The sequence below is a fragment of the Triturus cristatus genome, chromosome 8, assembly GCF_964204655.1.
Source record: "Triturus cristatus chromosome 8, aTriCri1.1, whole genome shotgun sequence".
Lineage (NCBI taxonomy): Eukaryota > Metazoa > Chordata > Amphibia > Caudata > Salamandridae > Triturus > Triturus cristatus.
The window spans coordinates 852,999,073-853,020,406 of record NC_140591.1 but is presented as its reverse complement, the minus strand read 5'-3'; the positions used below and the strand labels follow the sequence as shown (position 1 = coordinate 853,020,406).

At 41.2% G+C, this 21,334-nt stretch overlaps 1 protein-coding gene across 7 annotated transcripts in view; it reads right to left on the bottom strand.

Annotated features, from left to right (window-relative positions):
* Positions 1–21,334, bottom strand: part of ST3GAL6 (ST3 beta-galactoside alpha-2,3-sialyltransferase 6) — a 722,381-nt gene that overhangs the window by 39,912 nt on the left and 661,135 nt on the right. For all 7 annotated transcript variants that reach the window (XM_085622352.1, XM_085622351.1, XM_085622348.1 and 4 more), the window contains 2 exons: positions 20,265–20,402; positions 3,781–3,933 (listed from right to left, as the gene is read on the bottom strand). In XM_085622352.1, the coding sequence (XP_085478478.1) occupies positions 3,781–3,933; positions 20,265–20,402 (291 nt within the window). The remainder of the gene's footprint in view (positions 1–3,780; positions 3,934–20,264; positions 20,403–21,334) is intronic.

The window sequence follows — 21,334 nt, the reverse complement described above, 5'->3', positions numbered from 1 at the left end:
AGGACTCTGAAGGAAATTTTAAGATGAGTAAGCCATGGCTTAGACTTAAAATACCTGCAGCAGAAAAAGTATTAGTTTAGGGTCTCTCCCTATGAGCAGGTCTATACCCCCTTTATTTACATGCACACCTTTGTAGTGAAATATGTCATAAATTTACTGGGCTTCGATTCTTTTTGACCCCACTGCCAGATGTTAGAGGATCATGGTGTACAGAACTGGAGGTCCTTTAGGTTGTTCAACTATCTATCATAGGGAGACAAGGATTTACATCCTCCGTACATGCCCACTTTTATTGGCAGTAATAAAGAAATATTCAAAGAGAATTTTGATGGAGAGCAAAGCATACACTGAAGAATAGGGTCATTTTGTTATTAATTGTAAAAGAACATTTTTATTGATTGACTGATAATATAAAGCCCATAGACGCGAAATTGTGATTTTAGTTTTTGTATGCATGGCTATGGCTCGTGCTTTGGTGTGTTTTAAAAATATATTTTATCTGTTTATTCTTCATTTTTATTTGTTATGATTGTAGTTAACTAATGCAATACACGTTTGGACCTCTACAGTGGTAATCTGCGGTGAATTGGCAGGCCTAAATTATTTGATTAATCTGTGTTTCTGTATGACAAATCATGCTTCACAAAGACGACCATCTATTCACTCAGAAGCAGGATGGGCTGCACCACCGACAGATCGATTCCGTAGGGTGTTCAAACTCCGAACATACGCACTTTTCGGGATTTCTTTTGAGTTGTCAGGGTTTATAGCTTTTTACTGCATTAAAAAAATCAAAATGATAGTGAGGTGGAGCAGATGGAGACCAAGAGCACCACACACGTTTATACAGACCCAGATGGTGCACTATCACAGCCTAACAAAGTATGAAGCAAAGAGTCACTGGATAGCTTTGCCATCGACGCTACACCTAGAGCAAATTGGTGTAAATAGTGAAGAGGAGAGTGATCAGACAGGAAGAGGGGAATTACATTGCAAGTTCTGGAGACAATCAGCTGTGGTTTCCAAGAGCCCACTGGCGTTCCCAGAAAACTAACAGAATATTTGTACACTTATAACTTAATGTACACAAGGGTAACACATGAAAGGGTGTATATTTACTTCTGTACATTAAATAACACATACCAAACACCAAGATGAACAAGAAATTCCCAATGGAACGAGGTAATCATACAGCTTCACCAACAATGACTTAGGAAATAACCAGCACCCCAGGTCACATGGTCAACTGTTCAAGCCCAACCTGGTTCAAGTCCAACTGGTACAGACTCAATTTAAATGTTATTCTTGGCAAAGAAAGAATTAATAAACTCTATATAACACTTTGCATAAACTTACTTAAAGTAATGGCAGATCCAGGAATGCTGGGTTTCAGTTAGATTTGATTCCATCCAGTGAAACTAGAATTTGTCTTGCAGCGACAATTGTAAACAATTACTTGAGGAGCAGGGGCACTCTCCATTGAGTGAAACCCTCAAATCTGTCATTGTGACGATATTTCTTCCTAGTCTACAATACATGTGTTGTTCTTTTGCAAATGTTATGTTTTTTTGCCCAGAAGATGGATTTTGCCAATACTGAAGAGGTTGGGTCTGAGACACCGTCGGCCTGCTTTTCTTAAATTACAATTTCTGGATGAAGAGTTTTTCATTGAATCTATAGCAAACTATTTGAAGGGTGTGATTAGAACCCGAAAAACAATGTAATCCCCCAAGTTTTAATTTGTTACATGAATTTTAGCATTCCTATGTATGAATGCTCTTTTAAGAGATTACAACCTTTATTTGATGAAATGAATAACCCATGAATATGTTTCAAATTTGAAGCCTTCAACCGTGTAATTTAATGGTCTCGCATTACCTAATTTTAATCTTTTAATGTATTACGCTTTTATGATTTAATTGCTTAAATCGGATAAAGCTTGTTTTGATTTGATTTGAGTGAAACCCTCAAGAATTGGGAAGCAAAATGGCACCACTACAGCACAAGGTAAGTAACGATAATCTGCTGACAGAAACTTCTAAGTACCTAGAGCTGACGTGCTGGTCAGTTGCTGCCTGCCTCAAAGTCTCGTTTGTGCCACACCATTGTGATGCACGAGAAATCGCACACCAAAGCACTAGGGATAGAAATGTGCAGTAGACTGACTGATTTAGCCTGCAGGACATTGCTGTTCCACGTGTCCAAAAAGGAATACTAACAACTACTGCCTAATAGAGCATGACAACCGGGTTTCAATCACCACTACACTGAAAATACATAGAAGAACATACATTTTGGTTAACCTTTTCTTGCCACGGACATGCTGCTGCATGGGCTGGGGGGGGGGGGGGGGGGGGGGGGGGGGGAGGGAAGAGGGGGTGTCGAGTCATAGTTAATTTGTCAACATTCTGAAAATTTATATTTTCTGAGCAATGTTCTATTAGCCAATGAGTTTGAGGAAGCTCAAGCATACGGTTTACAGCATTTGTCGTATTGTGCTATTTTGCCTTATTGTGACATCTGTCACTAAATTACAAAAATCCTAAAAAGTTATCGGCATCACTTCCTCAACAAGGAACCACTATTAAGAATATTAAGAGAGTGCAGCAATAAGTCACCATTATTTAATGACTAATCACCAACAACATTTTTAAGCCTTAATGGTCTAAACCATTCTGGCCATCTATAGGTTTATAGCGTGAAGTGCTTTAATGCAGCTCAGGGTATTTGCTTGGTTGCCCAATACCCCTGTGCCACAACTAACTACTATCTGAGTTTATGCACACATACAAAAAAAATTCCAAACAGGTTTGGCATTCAAGATGGAAAAGCCATAACCAGTTAAGTGGTCGCTTTATGTTGATTCTTAACTGTTATGGTATACCACTTTCAACTAACCCGGTTTCCTTCTTTTATGTAAAAGAAAGGAGTACCCAACAAAAAGTAAAAAAACACAATTACAGGACAACACATGCAATGCCAATAAAGCCCACTCTTGCCCCACCACCGCAATACTCATCCAATGAGCATTAAGCTGAAGCTCAGAAACTAGCACAGAAGCCAGGATATTCACCACTGCATTTTCATTATCTCTTGGACTTCTTTTGATATCATCCTCCGAGTAGCAGATAAGCCTAATTTTGATGTGCATTTTGTACACTTCCCCACTCACTTGCTAGATACTCTAAACTCGTTTCAAATAATTAACAAAACTTGCGGCAACTTATACTTGTTTACTTTCTACCAAATTTGAGATGTACAATATTCAAATTTTGCCCATGAGGTTTTATGCAGGTGACAAACGTCACACTTCGCAAAGACTGCAATGTTTGTCTAATTTGCACAACTTCACATTTAGCATTAAAATCTCAAAAAAAGCTGTTTTTTCAAATTTTCCTGCTAAAACGGATTTGCAAAAAATGTCTCCAGATAAGTGTATTCCTCAGCAATGTTTTCCCACAAAACCGACTTTGTTCAGACTTTCTACCTGTAACCTTTATGAATCTAGTGGTTTTTTTTTTTTAAATAAACGTCAGTAAATTTGTTGACTTAAATCTTCATAACTTTCCACACCTTTTACCAAATAAGTAGTTTGAACACAGAAAACATTGGTGGCGAACATGCCAAACCATCCCTCAAGATTAGTGGTGAAGTATGTACAATATTTGGCCTGACACCACAAATCACAATGCGGTCACCTGAAAAGCTTAAAGCCTTGTTCAATGAAAACAAGAAAGAAATAACAGCAGTGAATACTCATTTATCGGAGTGTCTTAGTACCTGTGCCATGGAATTCATGGTGTCGCTCCCATAATAGTGTAATGAACTGTTTTGAGACGTCAAGTTGTACTTGAAGCCCGCTATGTGAACTTCGCTGCAAATATGAAATGCAAATGTGATGCCGATCAAGCCAGTTGTCGGATGCTTGGGTTTCTAGAAAACAAAAGAGCACATTTAATAGTTTACGTAGCATAACAAACATCATATACATAATTCCAGTTCATGTCTGGTCAGACGCATCTGCTTTTTTGCCATGTTTCTATGTTTTGATTTGTGGAACCAAGATCAGGGCAATTTCGCAAATTCTCAGAAGGTAAAGGCTGAAACATAAGGTGATGAGGAGAGTATGCTCGGATTACTTACTGGTAATCTTCGTTACTCCAGTTCTCCCTCTCCTTTCTCAGTACACAAGATCATTGCTTCCTATTCTACTCTTTTCTCTCTCTCAAGGAGGCACTTGTGTCGGCATCCAAGGTTGTTGTGGCAAGTTACTCCTGAAAACTGGAGCGCGGCACATTAGCTGGAGTACGGGCCAGTGCCATGGGAGAGTGCTGCCTTGCTTTCTCTAAATTCTGTCTTGTAATGAGTTTCAGACATCTTCAAAACGTACTGAGAAATTTAAAGTAATAAAGATTACAGGTAAGTAATCTGAGCATCGCTAGGATAATGGAAGGAACACCATCAAGCCAGCAGTAAATAAAAAAAAGATTGAGACGAGGTTATAGATGGATGCTCTCATTATAGACAGTCACTGAATTCCATTGGCTCAAGTCAACTTCGGCGAACCAGAAGAGTTGCCACACAGCTCAAAATGTTGGTACATTTAATCAATGGAAAGCACTAACCGTAGGAGTAAAATGCATTGTGTCACATTGAGGCACTATGCATGCTTGGTTGTCATTTGCAATTCTTGGCATATAAGTAGCATCTCAAGTAAAATCAAGCTGGCCTTAAAAGGCACTAACCAAGTGATTACCATCTTACATTGCACGGTAGACTTAGCTACCATCAGCCTACGAAATTGCTCAGGTCAGCAAATCAAGCTTTGCTATCCCTCACATCCGCACTTCCAGATTTGGAGGCAGATCCTATTCATATCTTGCCCCACGTCACTGGAACAAGATTCCTCAGCATATTCAGTTTTATCAGGATCCGTCTAAGTTCCAAAAACTTCTAAAGACATAGATGTTCTAACAGCACTTTGCTGACTGAGTTTCAAAGCGCTGAGATGCACCTTTGGGTGTGAGTTGCTACGCTATAGCAAATGCCTATAACAGAACGTAACAAGCTTCATACTACCAGAGCTTATCTGAAGGACCAAACAATGCTTCTAGTCAATGATCTTTGCAGGCAGGATTAGTGGAAAGCTGGGCGTCTGTTTAACACTTTAGGTCACTATATGCACTGTTGATGGCGAAAACCTATTTTAGAGAACATGTGTTCTTATCGAATACGTATGCTCATGTGTGTTCCCTTTTTGCCAGTACAGTACATGCCTATTCGGCGAAAAAATGGAATACCTCTTTTCAAAATGGCAATGTTCCATGACCCGCACAGGGTAAATACGTATGCGTCTTTTCTCTACTCGTGCAGTCCAGTACAGACTGTTCACATAGTACATCCTAAATAATACCATCATAATAGCTGCAAGATTTAAATAATAATTATTTTTTTTAAATCTACGGATGTGCTTTATGACCTCTAAAATGAAATTGCAAAAAATGCAGGAATACAACATAGGCATCTTTAACGCCAATAAGACAGGTAACGCCACCTCCTAATTTCATGTAACAAGGCCTGTTATGATAGAAACGTTTTCACCACACCTTCACCTGTTTGATTGGCACAGTCTTTTTTTTTTTATACTATGACTGCTGGTATCTTCTTTAGCAAAAGACACAATTGATGGACGGAATGTAGAACAAATCAAAACATTTAACCCCAGGCAAGAGATCTGGGTTAAATCCATCATTATTTTGCTCACCATGCCATCCCAGTTTAGACCTGGCCATATGCAAATCAGTCTTGACCTTGTGCCTCATGGGAACAATCCAGCCCAAACTGCTAAGCCAGGTCCTACCTGGACCAGAAACAAGTATCCTAGGACCGAGTTCAGGGTTTCACCCCTCATCAGCCAGGATAGCTTGAATCCAGTGGCACAGTGAGCCCGGGACCCACGTCTCAGCATACCCGGCGAACTTAGAGTGAGAAAGCAAAAGACACACAATCATCTGTGGTTTTTTTTGCTTTCTCATTTCAACTAATGATAAGCATTCATACCCAGTTTCTACAACGAACATTCCCATTGTTATGGAAGACCATGTAGTCCAAGCTGACTCTCCAAATTCCTCCACCCAAGAGGGGCAGGCCACCCAGTCTAAACCCCCAATTACCAACCAGCCACAATTCAAAAGCTGCACTATTCTGGTCATTCCTGTATACAAGTCCAGAGGCTGTGGGGACATCCTCAACAGAAGAAACATTCTACAATTACTTCAATCAATCAGTAGCTTGGCGGAAACAAGTTCACATGACCTGGAAAAAATGGAGTTTAAAATCTTCAAATAACTCTCAGATCATAAAGTAACAAAGGCAACTTGGTCTTCAGACGAAACAGTGAGGAGAATTCTGGAAGAAAAGGACCAACTAAAGGCCTGGGGAATTAAAATACAGCTCTGTCAAAAGCTGGGCTACCCAGATCCCTTGCTACCAATCGGAAACGAGCAAGCAACCCTATGCATTTCATCTCTGGGTAAGCAGACTCAATCGGTGCTTAAACGGACACGCAGCACAGACGCACTGCTTACAGATTTAAAAGATCGGAGCCTAGCGACCAGACCGGAAGACTGGACCTGGCTTGCCAGGACAATAAACCAATATAGCAAGAGCACTAGACCCAGAACAAAACAACTTCCAGTAGGCAACCACCAGCTATGACTCTGCTCCTGGAATATAAACAGACTAGGAAACTAAACGGACAGAGAGCTTCTGGTTTAATTCCAAGGCTTCAACCTCATTCTATTACAAGAGACATGGCTAGACGGACCTTTTCATTTACATGGCTTTAAAACACATCATTTACCAGTAGTAAAAGATGCCAAATTTCGGGCACCTGAAGGGTGGATTAACAATCTACTCGTCAATTAAGAGCATAACGGCGACCAAGGATGTAAATACTAAAAGAAGCTCAACAAATGTAATAAAAGCTCTCAGAGTGGATATAAGTGATGACAACCAAAAACAACAAATAATAGTGCTAAACACATACCTTCACCCACGCAACAAAGTCAAAGGAATGAAACTCGTGGGATCCAAAATACCAAGATTGCTCTCAGAAGAATCAACGTCCAACTTTCTGCTGACAGGTGATTTTAAAATGCATCTATTAGGGACTCGAAGAAGGGATGAACTACTGGAGGAACTACTTATGGCCTGGAACATCTCCCGCCGGGAAGAGAGCAAATGGAGGAGTCCATCAAGAGTAGCTAGGAATTTCATAAGGGATATGGAACACTGGAGCTTTGTGGCACTCAACGGGCGTTTTCCGGGAGACCAACCCCCGGCAGCTGCATTTCACACCAGTACGCTAATAGATTACATCTTTGTAACCCTACCGCTTAACAGCAAGATTGCAGACTTCCAGATAGGGATACAAGACCAAAGTGACCATCTACCACAGGAAATTACTATGAACACATTTAGCTCGATACTAGCCCAGCCAGTGGAGGATCCAAACTCCATTTATACAGTGAACTACAGGAGGATAAAATGTAAAACCAACCAACCAGAAAAATGCAAAGGCAGATACAAATGTGTTAACACGCTGGGAACTTTTTACCCAAAAATTAGGAGAAATGCACTCAGCAAGGGAAGGGCCCCACTCAGCATCTAGGGAAACACTTCAAAAATGGATCCCCCCATAATTACCAGACAACCAACATAATCACCTCTCCATCTCTAAGAACGCCAACGTGTGGGAGCTCAAGAAAGCAATAAACAAAACTTTACATAGGCTCTGACGAATGGGACCAGATCCCACCATTCAGAAGGAGCTAACACAATTAAAAGCTAACAAGAAAAAGGTAATCTGGCAAGCTATAACGGAAACGAATGATAAGCTGTGGGCCAAGCTACTGTATGACTCGAAGACTAACAACAGTGCAAGGTTCTGGCGCACAATAAACAGTTTAGAGAATCCAAACGTACAAAGAGTCAACTCACACCTAATGGAAAAAGCCTGGGCAACTCACCTTCTGCAACATTTCAACATCAAACAGGAGGTTTTAGGATTGGGAAGCCTAATCCCAGCTACACTCCCGGAGTAACACTGTTCAATCAAGCTAATCCATTAGCAACTGATCCTCTCTCATTTTCAACCAATCAGATCAAGAACAGGATTGCTAAAGGCAAGCAGGAGGGCGCACTAGGTCTTAACGGGATTCCACCGATACTATTAAAAAAAGACCCTGATTACTGGGCGGCTGCACTACTACAGCTGTTCTAACAGATATCGGGAGGAGAAAGCATACTAGATTCCTGGAGGGGATCCATCATATCCCCAATATACAAGAGGGTATAAGAATGAAGCAAAAAGCTACAGGTTGGTAGCATTAATTGAAAACGATGCCAAATACTACACCGGCCTTCTTCTGGATGATTTTACAGATTGGACAACCGAAAAATCAACCATCCCCATCAATCAGAAGGGCATGGGAACTACAATGAACATACTCGTGCTGTCTTTACTAATAGACGCTGTCAAAGCCGTAAAACTACCACTTTTCATCTGCTTTACCGACTACTGATTGGCTTTCGACAACATATACCGGAATACATTTTGGACCAAACTCGATAAAAAGAATACACCATGTGCTCTCTTAAACCAGCTGATACTTTTACACACTGAGATGTGGGTCCAAGTGAAGCTTGGAGACAGTAACTCCCTGTCCAGGAAAATACCAACCACAAAGGGCTTCAAACAGGGGAATGCTGGCCCAGACGTTGTTCAATCTGATTATGGCTGATTTATGGACAGAACTGGACAAATTAAATTCACTCGCCCCAAGGATGGGAGGGCGTTCACTTTCAAATTTGCTGCAAGCAGACGATCTTGTTCTGATCAGCCGAATACCGATCGGACTTCAACATCTGGTAGTCGCAACCAACAGCTATTTTGCTAACAAAGGTCTAAGCATCAACTTAGATAGATCTAAGGTAATGCGACTACACCCAAAAAAGAATGCATCTAGTCACCGTTGGCATTTGGCCGGTCAAACAATAGAAGTAGTTGAGGAATATAAGTATCTGGGGGTGATAATAGATAACAAAGGCATGTTCAAAGCACAAAAAGAAGCCATCAAGAGAAGAGGCAACTCAATCACGGTAGCTTTAAAAACCATCAAACATAAAACTGCCAGTCTAAGCCTCACGCCACTGCTCCAGGTACGAAAAGCAAAGCTTATCCCAACTATTACTTATGAGAGTGAGTGCCTGAGGGGAAGGGACGTGGGCATTTTGGACAGCATAGTCTTAAGATCGGTAAGAATGATATTTAATTACCTAAATATGCCTGGCTCGCCCAAATCAGGTTCGAATTTGGTCTGCAGATACAAGAAATAGCTCGCAAAGGTGCCTGTGGCACAGAATTAAAAGGGCTGACCATGGAACGCTGAATACCTGCTTATGGAATGAAATACACTCAAAGAAGGAATGAGCAGCCATGTCCTATTTGACAGCTTCGATAAATTGTCTAGGCGTACGCACAACAGCTTCAAACAACTTGTAAACACGAAAGTGAAAAGGCTGTCTATGGTGGAAGACAAGGCAGCGCTCAAAGAAAGGGCCCACGGATGGTTCGTCCTGTAAAGCTACACCAAGCCCTCCCCACAATCTTATTTAGGTGCTGGATTTACCAGGAGAACGAATGGGTATTCTACCGATTCTGCTGCACCTTCCACCTTGGAAATGATCACAGACACTGACTACCTGTCGCCTTTGTGGGAAAGAGGAACAGAATGTCTTACACCTACTGTGCATTTATGGGAAACTGCAATTTGAACGCCGATTGCTACTAAAGCCCATCTTTAAAACCAATGGGATAAGATCTTGTAGGTAAGCAGGGAAAGCATGCTTCGGAGGTGGAGCTGTTCAGCTGTCATGTTGCTTTGTACGATTCATGGAGGCGGCGGGGGAAAAAATCTGAACAGGTAGCTAGTAATTTCTCTCCATGCAACCAAAAGATCCCCAAAGTGTCGCTGCTCTGGTAACAACAAGCAATTCGTCGGTAAGCCCTATATAATTCAAATCCAATCACTGAGCCGCACATCTTTTGCCTCGTATCCATCGCACAGCCTCTGCAAAGCTGGAAACCTCCCCACTCCATCATTTGGGTCCTCTCAGTTTTATGTTTTTTACACTTGTGCTCCGACCCATTCACTTTGAACATCGGAACGATCTGGGCCCGGTACTAAAAGCTTGTAGTACAATGGCCACCAGTAAAACACCATCCCTGCCGTCTAGAGAACAATCATGTATACTGTTGCATTCCCTTTCTTTTAGAGTGACAAGTTTTGACTTTTATACCACTGAATTATGTCTTTTTGTACCCTATCCCGCTTTTTAAGGAAGATACACAATTTTAAAATATAACCTCTCACTGCAAATAAAGTTATCCATCATCATCTTACAATGCACTGTGCACTTTATGTGCTAGTAACAGCACGCAATTTAAAAATGTCTAAAACTAAGAATGGAGTTTGTGGTTACCTCGTTGTTCCTTGCACATTTAATCAACTCTTAGATGATGCATTTGTTATGCTGCCATGTAATATTCAAATCTGTGTGAAAATTCTAGTTAGCAAATGCACCTAGGGTTTTAGTTAACCAGGTCAGTGTTTATTTTGCTAATTTTGCACATTGAATCAACTGCCTAATTGTGACATCTAATTAACTTCAGCCAACATGTTTATGTTCCCTCTTAAGATTGAAGTCTGTGCTTTTAAACTTTCTAGACAACAATTACTATATAGTGTTCTGACTACCTCGACACAAGACATTAACATTTATGATATGTTAATCAAGTTTCTTTTAATTATGAAAACTGCTGTACCATGTTATTTTTATGCCAAAAGTGTTAAGGTTTTAATTCACTAAACAATAAAAATCTACTACTGTTAATTTTACCAAGGACTGTTCCTGGAGAATGTATCTTAGCCTTCAGAGTAAAAACAACTTCTAGGCCTTCAGTCACTCTGAGGACATGCTATTTCAAATGTGTACGGTGATAGATATATATATATATATATATATTCAGCTCAGAAACTTCATTTCACCGCGCAAATGAAGGGACCGCACTCAATCAAGGTTCTCGGTTCAGTTTATTCACCGAGAATGTTTACCAGGACGCGTTTCGGCTTTCGCGCCTTTTTCGACTGTTTTCAAAGTGCTTAATGTGCAACAGAATTATATCCGGTTTACCCTTCGTGTTTCCGGTTCAAGCAAAATAAACATAATAGACAGCCTCCAAAACATAATCACGAATGGAGGCGCCGCCGTGGTGCAACTCGTAGTATCATGGTAATAAAAATCATTAATCATTCTTCAAAGCAGCTATATTTTGCAGTTCATTGAATAAACATTTCTTTTATAACTGTTCCTTAACTAATCAAGGTCATGATTCCAAACCATGAATTCTAAACACTGACTTGCACTATTGAGCCTTGAATGGGCATAAAGATGCTTTAATGTCATGGCAGCCTCAAAAGGGGACAAACCTTCAATAAAATATCGCTGCAGATATTTACAGTTCCAAGTGTGCAATAAAAATAAAAATAAATATAGACTAAACAAAAGTCATTATTCTATAATCATTAAATATTATTATGAATCCGACTTTTCCATTTCTCAACGTAAAAATTGAGTCCTGGATGGGCAATTGCAAAGAAATATAATAGAAAATTTCCTTATCTGACTGTATCTGCAGATATTCATAATGTAACCGGTTGTCCCCAAATAAACACTCAGTCATATAATCAAAAAAATAAAGAAGGGGGAAAGGAGTCTCATGAGGGGAAAGCAGGGATAACATTTCATCTTTATCAAGATATCAAAATGGTTGTAGATCAGTACTCCAACATAATGTATTTTAAATTCATTACGCATATAAGGATATATTTTAAATTTTATGCAGCTAATTGAGAGAGAACGGTCAAGATCACGCATCCTAGCCTAAATGACTAGCTAATTCTTCTTCAGTGTTTAAGCCATTAGGGGCGGTAGTTTGAAGATCAAATATAAACCGGGATTCTAACCGCCTTAATCTAAGCTCTCGATTGCTGCCGCGGTCACTAGTTGGTACATGATCTAGACAAAACATTTTTAATGAGTTTGTCGCTATTGTGAAATATGGCAAAATGTCTAGCTAGGGGGTACGTAAAACCCTGATTCTCAATTGCTCGTGCATGCTCTAAAATACGTCACTTTGTGGGATGTATCGTGCTTCCAACGTACTGCTTGACACATGGACATAGCAAGCAGTATACACAAAAAGGCGTATTGCAGGTCAAAAACTTATTAATGAACCTAGGGTTCTTCATACCTGGGATTCTATATGTGGAGACCTTTTTACTCGGTTTACATGCCTTACATTTGAGGCAAGGAAAAAAGCTCGTGAGTTTGCTGATACGTGGAACAAATGGAATGGGTTCCTAATGGCTTTTCACCAACGCATCCTTTAGGGATTTACTCCTTCTAAAGGTTAGCTGTGGATATTCCAGAAGTGAATTTCCTATCACCCCATCTGCTTTCAAAATATGCCAATTACGGCACAGAATTTTTCTCAATGGGCCTGTTTCATTCGAGAAAGTTGTAATAAATCTAAAGGTTTCCTTCTCCTGCTTATTTATATCCTCTCTAGTCCGTAGTAAGCATTGCCGTGAAATATTATTCACTTTGTTTAAAGTTTTAGCCAGCAGATCCGGGCAATAACCCCGCGATTTAATTGCTGCTAGTGCCTCATTCTGATAGTCAGTGTCTAGAGTACAATTTCTTTTTAATCGTAATAGTTCTCCATAGGGTATACTGTTTTTTAATGATTTTTGATGGCTACTGTGCGCTTCAAGGATGGAATTGCCCGCGGTTTCTTTCCTAAAGAGAGTTGTGCAAATTTTACCATCTCTCTCAAACACTTTGAGATCTAAGAAAGATACTTCTGTGGCGCTTAAGTGCCCACTGAAATGGAGATTCAAGGTATTATTATTCAATTCCGCTATGTAATTTTCTGCTTCAGTTTAAGAACCCTTCCATAAAATAAACAAATCATCAATGTATCTGTGCCATGCAGTGATACATTTAGTCCAATGATTGTACTGCTCGGCCCAGGCCACCTGCTTCTTCCACCAGCCAACAACAAGTTTGCATAGCTGGGGGCGAAGCAGGTGCCCATAGCCGTACCCTGTATCTGGCGATAGTGTTGCTTGTTGAACAGAAAGATGTTGTTCATTAGACAGAATGCGATAAATTCTGTCAGTATTGCACTATGTTCTGTAAATTGTAAGGATCTTCCCTTTAAAAAATACTGTACAGCACTCACTCCTTTAGTATGTTCGATATAGGTATACAAACCTGTTATATCCAAGACAATCATCAACATGTCTGATTCCCATGGTATATCCATGATATATATATATTAGGGCACCCTTCCCTGTGGGCTTACAGAGCATTTAGGTGCGACTTACTAATACTTTTTCGGACAAGGCAGAGACATTTTTCTTTTCCATGCATTATGAAAGGGCTTTTAAACTGCAACTCATCCACAGCGCAGTGGTGCTCCTATTTATGCCATATATGTGGATGCTGTCAACAGCCCACATACAACATTTAATCAAAGTAATCTTTTTTCGGTCGTAGACCATAAAAGATAATCAATCATAAAAAACATACATTGTTAAAAATAAATATTACAGTTCGTAAAAAGTATGTACAATAAAGATTACATTAATTCATGAACAATTCATTAGAACAATGGAACAGTAAAAAGTTAGAATGGTTATAAAAATAATGGTACGTAAAAACAGTAGCTGTTTGAGTGGGCCTAAGATTTAGACAAAAGAAGGGAGCATCTCCTCCGCCACACCGCATGCCAATAGCGAGATACCGAGAAGACTATGGGTAGTGATGTATCAGTCTTCAGGATTCTGTAGGCAACCTTACAGTGTGTAGTGCCCAAATTCCTACAGAGTTGAAGGAGCCAACGTTTTCTGATTAATTTATATGTGGGGCAGAAAAAAAGAACATGCAAGTCAGTTTCACTTTTAGCTCCGCAAGTTGGGCAATCAGAGGGGTTATCTGTCGACCACTTTCCTGAGAAAGCTCTCAAAGGCAGTGTACCATATCGAAATTGCATGTATAACTTTCTAGAAACATTTGGTTCAATCAAGTCTAAAACAGGTTCTATTTTAAACTCCTCCTTGATATTAAAAAAATCCGTAGTCAGTGGGCCTAGTTTATTATTGGTTAGCAACATATTTTTGCTATTTAACCAAAATGCATTAACCAATTCAGCTCTAGAGAATTTGAGGGCAGTTATCTCGGGGTAATACCATAGAGCAGAAATTCCCAATCTAGTAAGCTCCCTTTTAATGTATACTAACCACGGTATGTTGGCTAGACCAGAGAGGGTCATTAGTGATTTTAGATCGTTTTGATAATTCACTAGCTCCGGTGTTGCCCACAACCTCCGCCAATACAATAATGGCCTTAGTGCAATTTCTTCTTGAATAGACCTAACTCCCAAGTCCATTCTAAGTGGGTTAAGAGGTGTGCTAAGTGGTAAGGTCAATAGAGACCTTAAGAACGAATTCTCAAATCTACCGATGTCTCCGGTTGGGCAGTGCCCCCAAAGTTCAACCCCATAGAAAGTTGCACCCCGTGCTTGTGCTTTGTACATCTCGATGGTGGGTGCTATGGGTTTAGAGGTAGATGCTCTGTACATTTTGAGGATCCCGCCGCAGGTCTGCGCGAGTCGTAGTTTAGCTTTTGCTAACTGAGGACCCCATTCCATCCTATCCGAAAGTGTGACCCCAAGATATTCAAACACTGTAACCCTGTCCAAAGTAGCACCATTAAGAGAAGGATTAGGGCCATTTTTTTTCGGCGGGTTACATACCATAAATCTTGTTTGAGGAATTAACCTCGAGCCCTCTATGGGAACAAAATTCAGAAAAACTATCAAGGGCACGCTGTATCCCCATGGGGGATTTTGACACCAAAAGAGTGTCGTCGGCAAACATTAGTGCCACCACCTGCTCGTTGTTAAGTTTGGGGGCATCGATGTTGTTAACTCTCCTCAGGTGGGCCACTAATGCATTGGTATAAAGGGAGAATAGGGTTGGGGCCAGCACACATCCCTGTCTAACTCCACGATTAACAGGAAACTTTGGTGTCAAATTGCCTCTCTTACCACACCTTACTTGGGCAAAATTGTCTTTGTGGAGCCGTTTTATAATCCCAAGCAAACAGGCAGGCATCCCCATCTCAGCCAAAACTGCCCAAAGAGTTTGCAGAGGAACTAAGTCGAAAGCTGCTTTGAGATCGACGAAGATGAGATAGAGGCTGCCACCCTCCACCCTCACAGTTTTCCAGTAAAGAAGTTGTAAACGAAAAAGTTGGTCCACCGTGGATGTCTTCTTTCTAAAGCCAGCCTGGTATGGGGTTAGTATTGATTTTTCATCTATCCAGGCTTGCACTCGATCTAGAATGATACGTGCAAAGAGCTTCTGGCTAACATCGATTAAACTAATTGGGCGATAGTTGTTTGACAAGAGTGGGGAGCCCTTCTTGAAAACCGGGACTATCTCAGCACCTGCCCAGGTGTTGGGAATAGGAGCACCATGGAGTATAGCATTATAAAGGGAACAAAGATAAGGAATCCACACCTCAGGTTTGTGTTTATATAGGTCCCCAGGGATTTTATCGAGGCCTGGCGCCTTTCCTACTGGGAGTCTATTTACAGCCTTTTCTACTTCCTTGAGGGTTATGGGGTCAATGGCTTCATCACTCGGATCAGAAAAAGATAAGGACTCAGTGCCCGGAGCCAAGGGAGCGTATAAGCTCTGATAGTGGTCAATCCATTGGCTCGGTGCGATATTAGGGTCGTCGGCCACCAGGCCCTCCTTTGAATCTGATCGAATGATTGCCCAGAATTCCCTCATGTCTTTTTTAATAAGGGCTCTTTTGATATTGTCCCATTTATCATTTTCCCAATTCTGCTTGGCCACCTTTACGACCTGCTTGTATTCAGTTCTCCTCATAGCCACCCTTGTCCTATCACCAGATTTTAATGAAGCCAATAGAGCTAGTTTAGCCCTCCTACATTCGGTATTAAACCAGGAAAGAACCTTAAGGGTTTTCTTTTTCCTAGATGTCATTGGGTTCAAAAGATTACCCAGTGTAGTAACTAACTCTGAATGGATTTGAAGCACATAATTTACCATGTTATCATTGTCCTTGTCTAGGGTGTAACATTTGTACGAGGGCTTTACATGTGGCCGAATAGATGGAACAAATTTTTTCCGGGGATTTAAGAAGCAACGGCCACTTGAGTCGTCTTCTGTCGCCAGAGAGGAATAGGGGTCTAGGCTTCCCACTATTTTGTGTAGGACTATTCTCCATCACTAACATCAGATCGAGGATCAAAGCATTATGATCGCTATCGTGTCGAGGGTGAATCACAAAATCCATTATCCTGCGCCATGTTTTGGCCTCTACCATGATGTAGTCAATGCGTGAGGTCTGTCCAGGTCGGTTAAAAGTGTAGTTCCCCTCTAGATCCGACAGGGAACGTCCATTACAGGCTCGAAGTGAGTTAGCAAGTGTTAAGGAGTTTATTTGCAAGGCTAAAGGTGTCCAGGCCTTAATAGGTGGGATTTGGAGGGCCGGTATGGACCACTGTTCATCCTCTTCTCTGGTAATCGGATCAATGAGCCCCGGTAAGGGCTCAAAATGGCAGTTGAAATCGCCAGCAACAATCAAGATGCCCTTGTCTACTACTGTTTGGATCAGTTTATCCAAAATTTCTAATGTGGGTGATTCACTACCAGACTTGGTAGGACGGGAATAAACGTTAACCACAATTAGAGTAGACCCAGAGGGGAATGTAAGTTGTAAACATTGCAAATCGATACTTTGCGTGGCAATTTCAGAGATTACACATCCCAAATGTGACCCTATAAAAATAGACAGCCCACCAAATGGCCTTCCCCTAGGACCCGCAAGGACTAGGCTATTGACTGTAAAAAAGCCCTTTTTTGTGAATTCCTCTTTTGCCCAAGTCTCCTGGAGCAGACAGATGTCATGCTGATTAATAAATAAATCCCAATCAGGGCAAAAAAGTTTATTTACAATGCCCGCGACATTCCAAGATAATACTTTTAATTGATTGTTTGAATGAATATTCTTTCTTTCTGGTCGCGGGACAGAAGACGAGGGAGAAGAGGAATAACAAGTCAGCCCATGGGTGTGGCTCTGAGAGGGGAGGGGTCAATTGGGGAAGGAGTGTTTTGGAGAGCAATGTATGCAGAAGAGGGGATAGGACTAGTGATGGGGTTGATCAGGGTATTGCCATCAATTAACGAAGGGCACGACAAGACCCTTTTATCTAATATTAGGTCAATCGAATCTTCCAGTCAATCAACGTCCTCTAACGGAGCAAATCGATTGTGCACTGGAATTCTAAAAGGTGGAATGTTCAAGTTAGGTCTGTGTGGTATATTTTGGGATAGCCCTATATCTGTAGCAGTTGAGCCAGTTCGATGAGGAACAGAAACCCAAGGTAACTGAGGATAAAAAAATTTGAGGGGGGACGCATTGATTGAAGTTTGGTGGCCTAGAGGTAGTGTGGGATACGCAAGGATTTTTTGATTGATCTGCGGATGTCTAAAATTAATAACCACACAATCCCCCCTAGAGCCTTTTCCCATTGGTCCTATCCATGCAACCCTTCTCACCATCAGGATCTCATTGGCCATCTCATAAGGGAATTGTTTATGTCTTGCCAGCCAAAAAAGAACTTTATTTCGTAGGTCTAGATGGTTTTCTTTAGTACCTTCCTTAAGTTCAGGGACACCAGTCAATATGGTCACATACGGGGATGCAGCTGGGGGAAGATTGATCGTTGGCAAGTTTGTAACAGTAGTCTCAGTATTATTTTCTAAAAGATTTTTACGAGCCAGAGTGGAGGTAGCTAAGGATTCACTAGTGTTGGTATTCTGCGCTGGAGGGATTTGATTATTAGGACATAGATCTTGTGCGTGGGGAACATAGGAAGAGGACCTTCTAGTGCCATTATTTATAAGAGATCCCTCTGTCGATGTACAGGGCTTAGTTGCCTTAGTTTGTCCAGCTTTACGTTGGGCAAGCACAGGGGCTAACGATGGAGTCTGAGGTATAAGCAACCCATCGTTTTGAGCGTTGGATGTACTAGGCATAACATTGCGGAGGTGGTCAGTATGTACTTTCGTAAAGCTTTGGACTAGTTTTAGGATAGGAGCTACCTCCTCTTTTATAATAGACCTGCATTGGTCAACAATGTTAGTCACTGCTATATGCACCCAAGCAGGATATGGTGTGTCCTGGAAAAGTGTTGGTGGTGGAGAAATGACAGGGGCTGGAGTACTAGAATGTATGGTTCCCTTTGCCGGGCTCCCCTTGATCTTCCTACTCTTTTTACTAGCCCTTATAACTTTCCTTTTTCCCTTAGTTTTAGGGAGTATAGGAATAGAACCCTCCGTAACCATGGGTGCTATTATAGGATCTTGAGTGATTACAACCGATGGAGAAAAAGTCTGGGTAGTATGTATTTCTAATCTAGCTCAATAGAGTGGACAGGTGACCCCAAAGGTAAAAGATCGGGGGTTAGGGAAAGGCGGCGCTCAGTCAGTTCAATTTCCGAGGTGACCACGCCAATAGCTTTTTGGAGCATTAAGTCTATTGCAGTCGGGAGTTTGCCCTCAGGAGCTCTTGATTTCGTTTGTTGATGTTTGGTTGCACATGCACGAACCCCTTGAACACGCTTAGGAAGGGTAGGTTTAGGCATGATGTACCAGTTGGCAAACTAACCAATATAGACCCCCAAATCACTTGAACTGGATAAAGTCAAATCCGGAAAGTACCTTATGTCCTTCGTAGGGGATATTTAGAGCCAGATGATAGAGATATGGCCCAGCCCTGCCTCCTCCTGCCCCGGACGGCCACAGACGGCCCGCCCTCTGCCCGGCGCCGCCCGCGCGCGTCCCGCGACACGGAGGGAGCCGCTGGTTTTGAAGCGCCTCCGGGCGCGCTGTTGGGCGGAAGGAAGCCGGACGACAAAGGCAAAGGCTCACGGGAGCTGTAGTCTCCCCCAACTGCGGCCAGCGATGTTGTTTGGCGGCGGAGGAGACACACAGCGTTTGCACCCCGTCCACAGTCCGCTGCTCTGAGCCCTGGTGAGTCCCGTTGGCTGGTGTGCTTTAAGAAAATGCCCCCATTTAACTTCCACACTGCTAGTGCACTTTATGTGATAGCTACCATGGCCTTACAGGACAAACAGACTAATTGGGTGAAATCAATTTTAACAGTACCATTTTAAGGACCGAGCACATGCACTGTGGCCCTGATTGGCAGTGTCACAGCACAGGAAGTCCTAATACCAGCAAAACGAGGGCTCAGAAAAAGGTAAAAGGTGAAAATATTGCATTAATGTGCAGAAATGGTGAATTGTTTACAGTGCGTTACCCTGGTTAAGCATGAGGATGGACAGTCACTCTCAAACTTGACATGAAAGGTACCGGGTAGGTTTCCCAGTACATTCATTATGATTTCTCATGGGCAGTGAACGAACAACACTACACAACATTTAGGCAAATGACCTAAATACCCCAGTTTGATTCTAAATAGGGCTTTGGAAATGTAGACCGTATTTCTACTAAGCAGAAGTATTTGGTGGGAGCCCTTTAGGAAAGTACAAAAGTGACAAAGGAAAATGCTCGAATCTATTTAAAATACTGACATTTACTCTGGGCACATTTCTTTTCATCATGTTAGCCTTTGTCATTAGCCATTAAAACCTCAAGTGAATGGTCCATAGTTTGACTGATAAATCTTTATGATTCACCTTTGCTCTAGACTCAGGTGATGAACTCTATGCATCCAGGTGGAGGCAGTAGGGTTTACAGGACGGGAACAAAGGGCTATTACACAACTTACCCACCAAGAACTATCTGAAGAAAGCTCCAATATGATTTTCAGGTGATGCCTACTTTGGTCCCAACTGCTGGGATACAGAACAAGTGCAATCGAGTTGGTCTTATTCCACATATACAGATGGTAAAGAGAGCGTCATGGAATAGAGTCTTGGGTGTTCGCTTTAGCATTAAAATGAAAGGTCTTCAAACCAGACAGACAACAATATTGGCTGGAAATTAAAAACAACAGTTAAATAAGGAACTTACTTCATTTTTAGGAAATAGTTTGGGAAAATTCAGAAGTCCATAGGCTATTTCTCTAAATATAACTGGATTTAGTATCCTGATTTGTTGAGATCCATACATCATCTTCAAGGGAGGTTTCCGCCAAAAACCAAAGGTGCTCTGCAACAAATACAGACATTTATAATACAAATTATTTGAATTCTCTTTACATACCAAAGGAGGGGGATAAAGAAGAGAAAAACGCTTAATGAAACTTGGATAACAAATTTATTTTTCTAAAACACCTTTTTAGAAACTGTTCTTAGGAGCTTTCACATTAGCTATAATGTTAACTAATACAGTCACATGACCAAAATAGAAGCTAAATACAAAGTGTTGCAGGGAATGTTGCAATGTGCCAGGGATTTCAGTGAGTACCAATTACGTAACTTCACATGGACCCCAAAAGTTGCAAATAGAGATATGGATCCTACAATTGGTCATACTGTTCAATAGATGTTGAAATTAAATACTCTGGTGACACAGGTCTATAAAAAGAATAGGGGTACTCACCTTTGCAATAACACTTATAATTTAACTCCTGGCCTAACCCAAAAATAAAACATTAAGGCACAGCAAGACAGAGTACTCTGTACCACAATTTGTTGCTCATCCACGTAAAATGAAGCTACTGAGCAATGCTCATCTCTCACAGCAGTGTACTAGTCTCACTATATTTGTAACCATCAACCAACTACTCTGTCCATTTCATTAATGTTTTTGTGTCAAGTAAATGCACAAGACAAGCACACAGAAACAAATAAATGTTTACATGTGAAAAAAACATATAATAGCTTTACAGCTAATCTGATATTTAAAGAGAATCTGCTTCCAACACTGTTCTATATCTATTGTCCACCAAGCACAATATTAAACTATGGAGCGGGGAAAGACAACATGGTCATGCAGTAGAATTGACTTGGGTGTAGTGGCACAGCGAAGCATATTTCCATCACTTCCCAAACATGAATTTCACCCATTGGATTATCAATTAATTTCTTATTCATTTCATCTACAATACACTTCTCCTATATTACGGATAACAGAAGTGC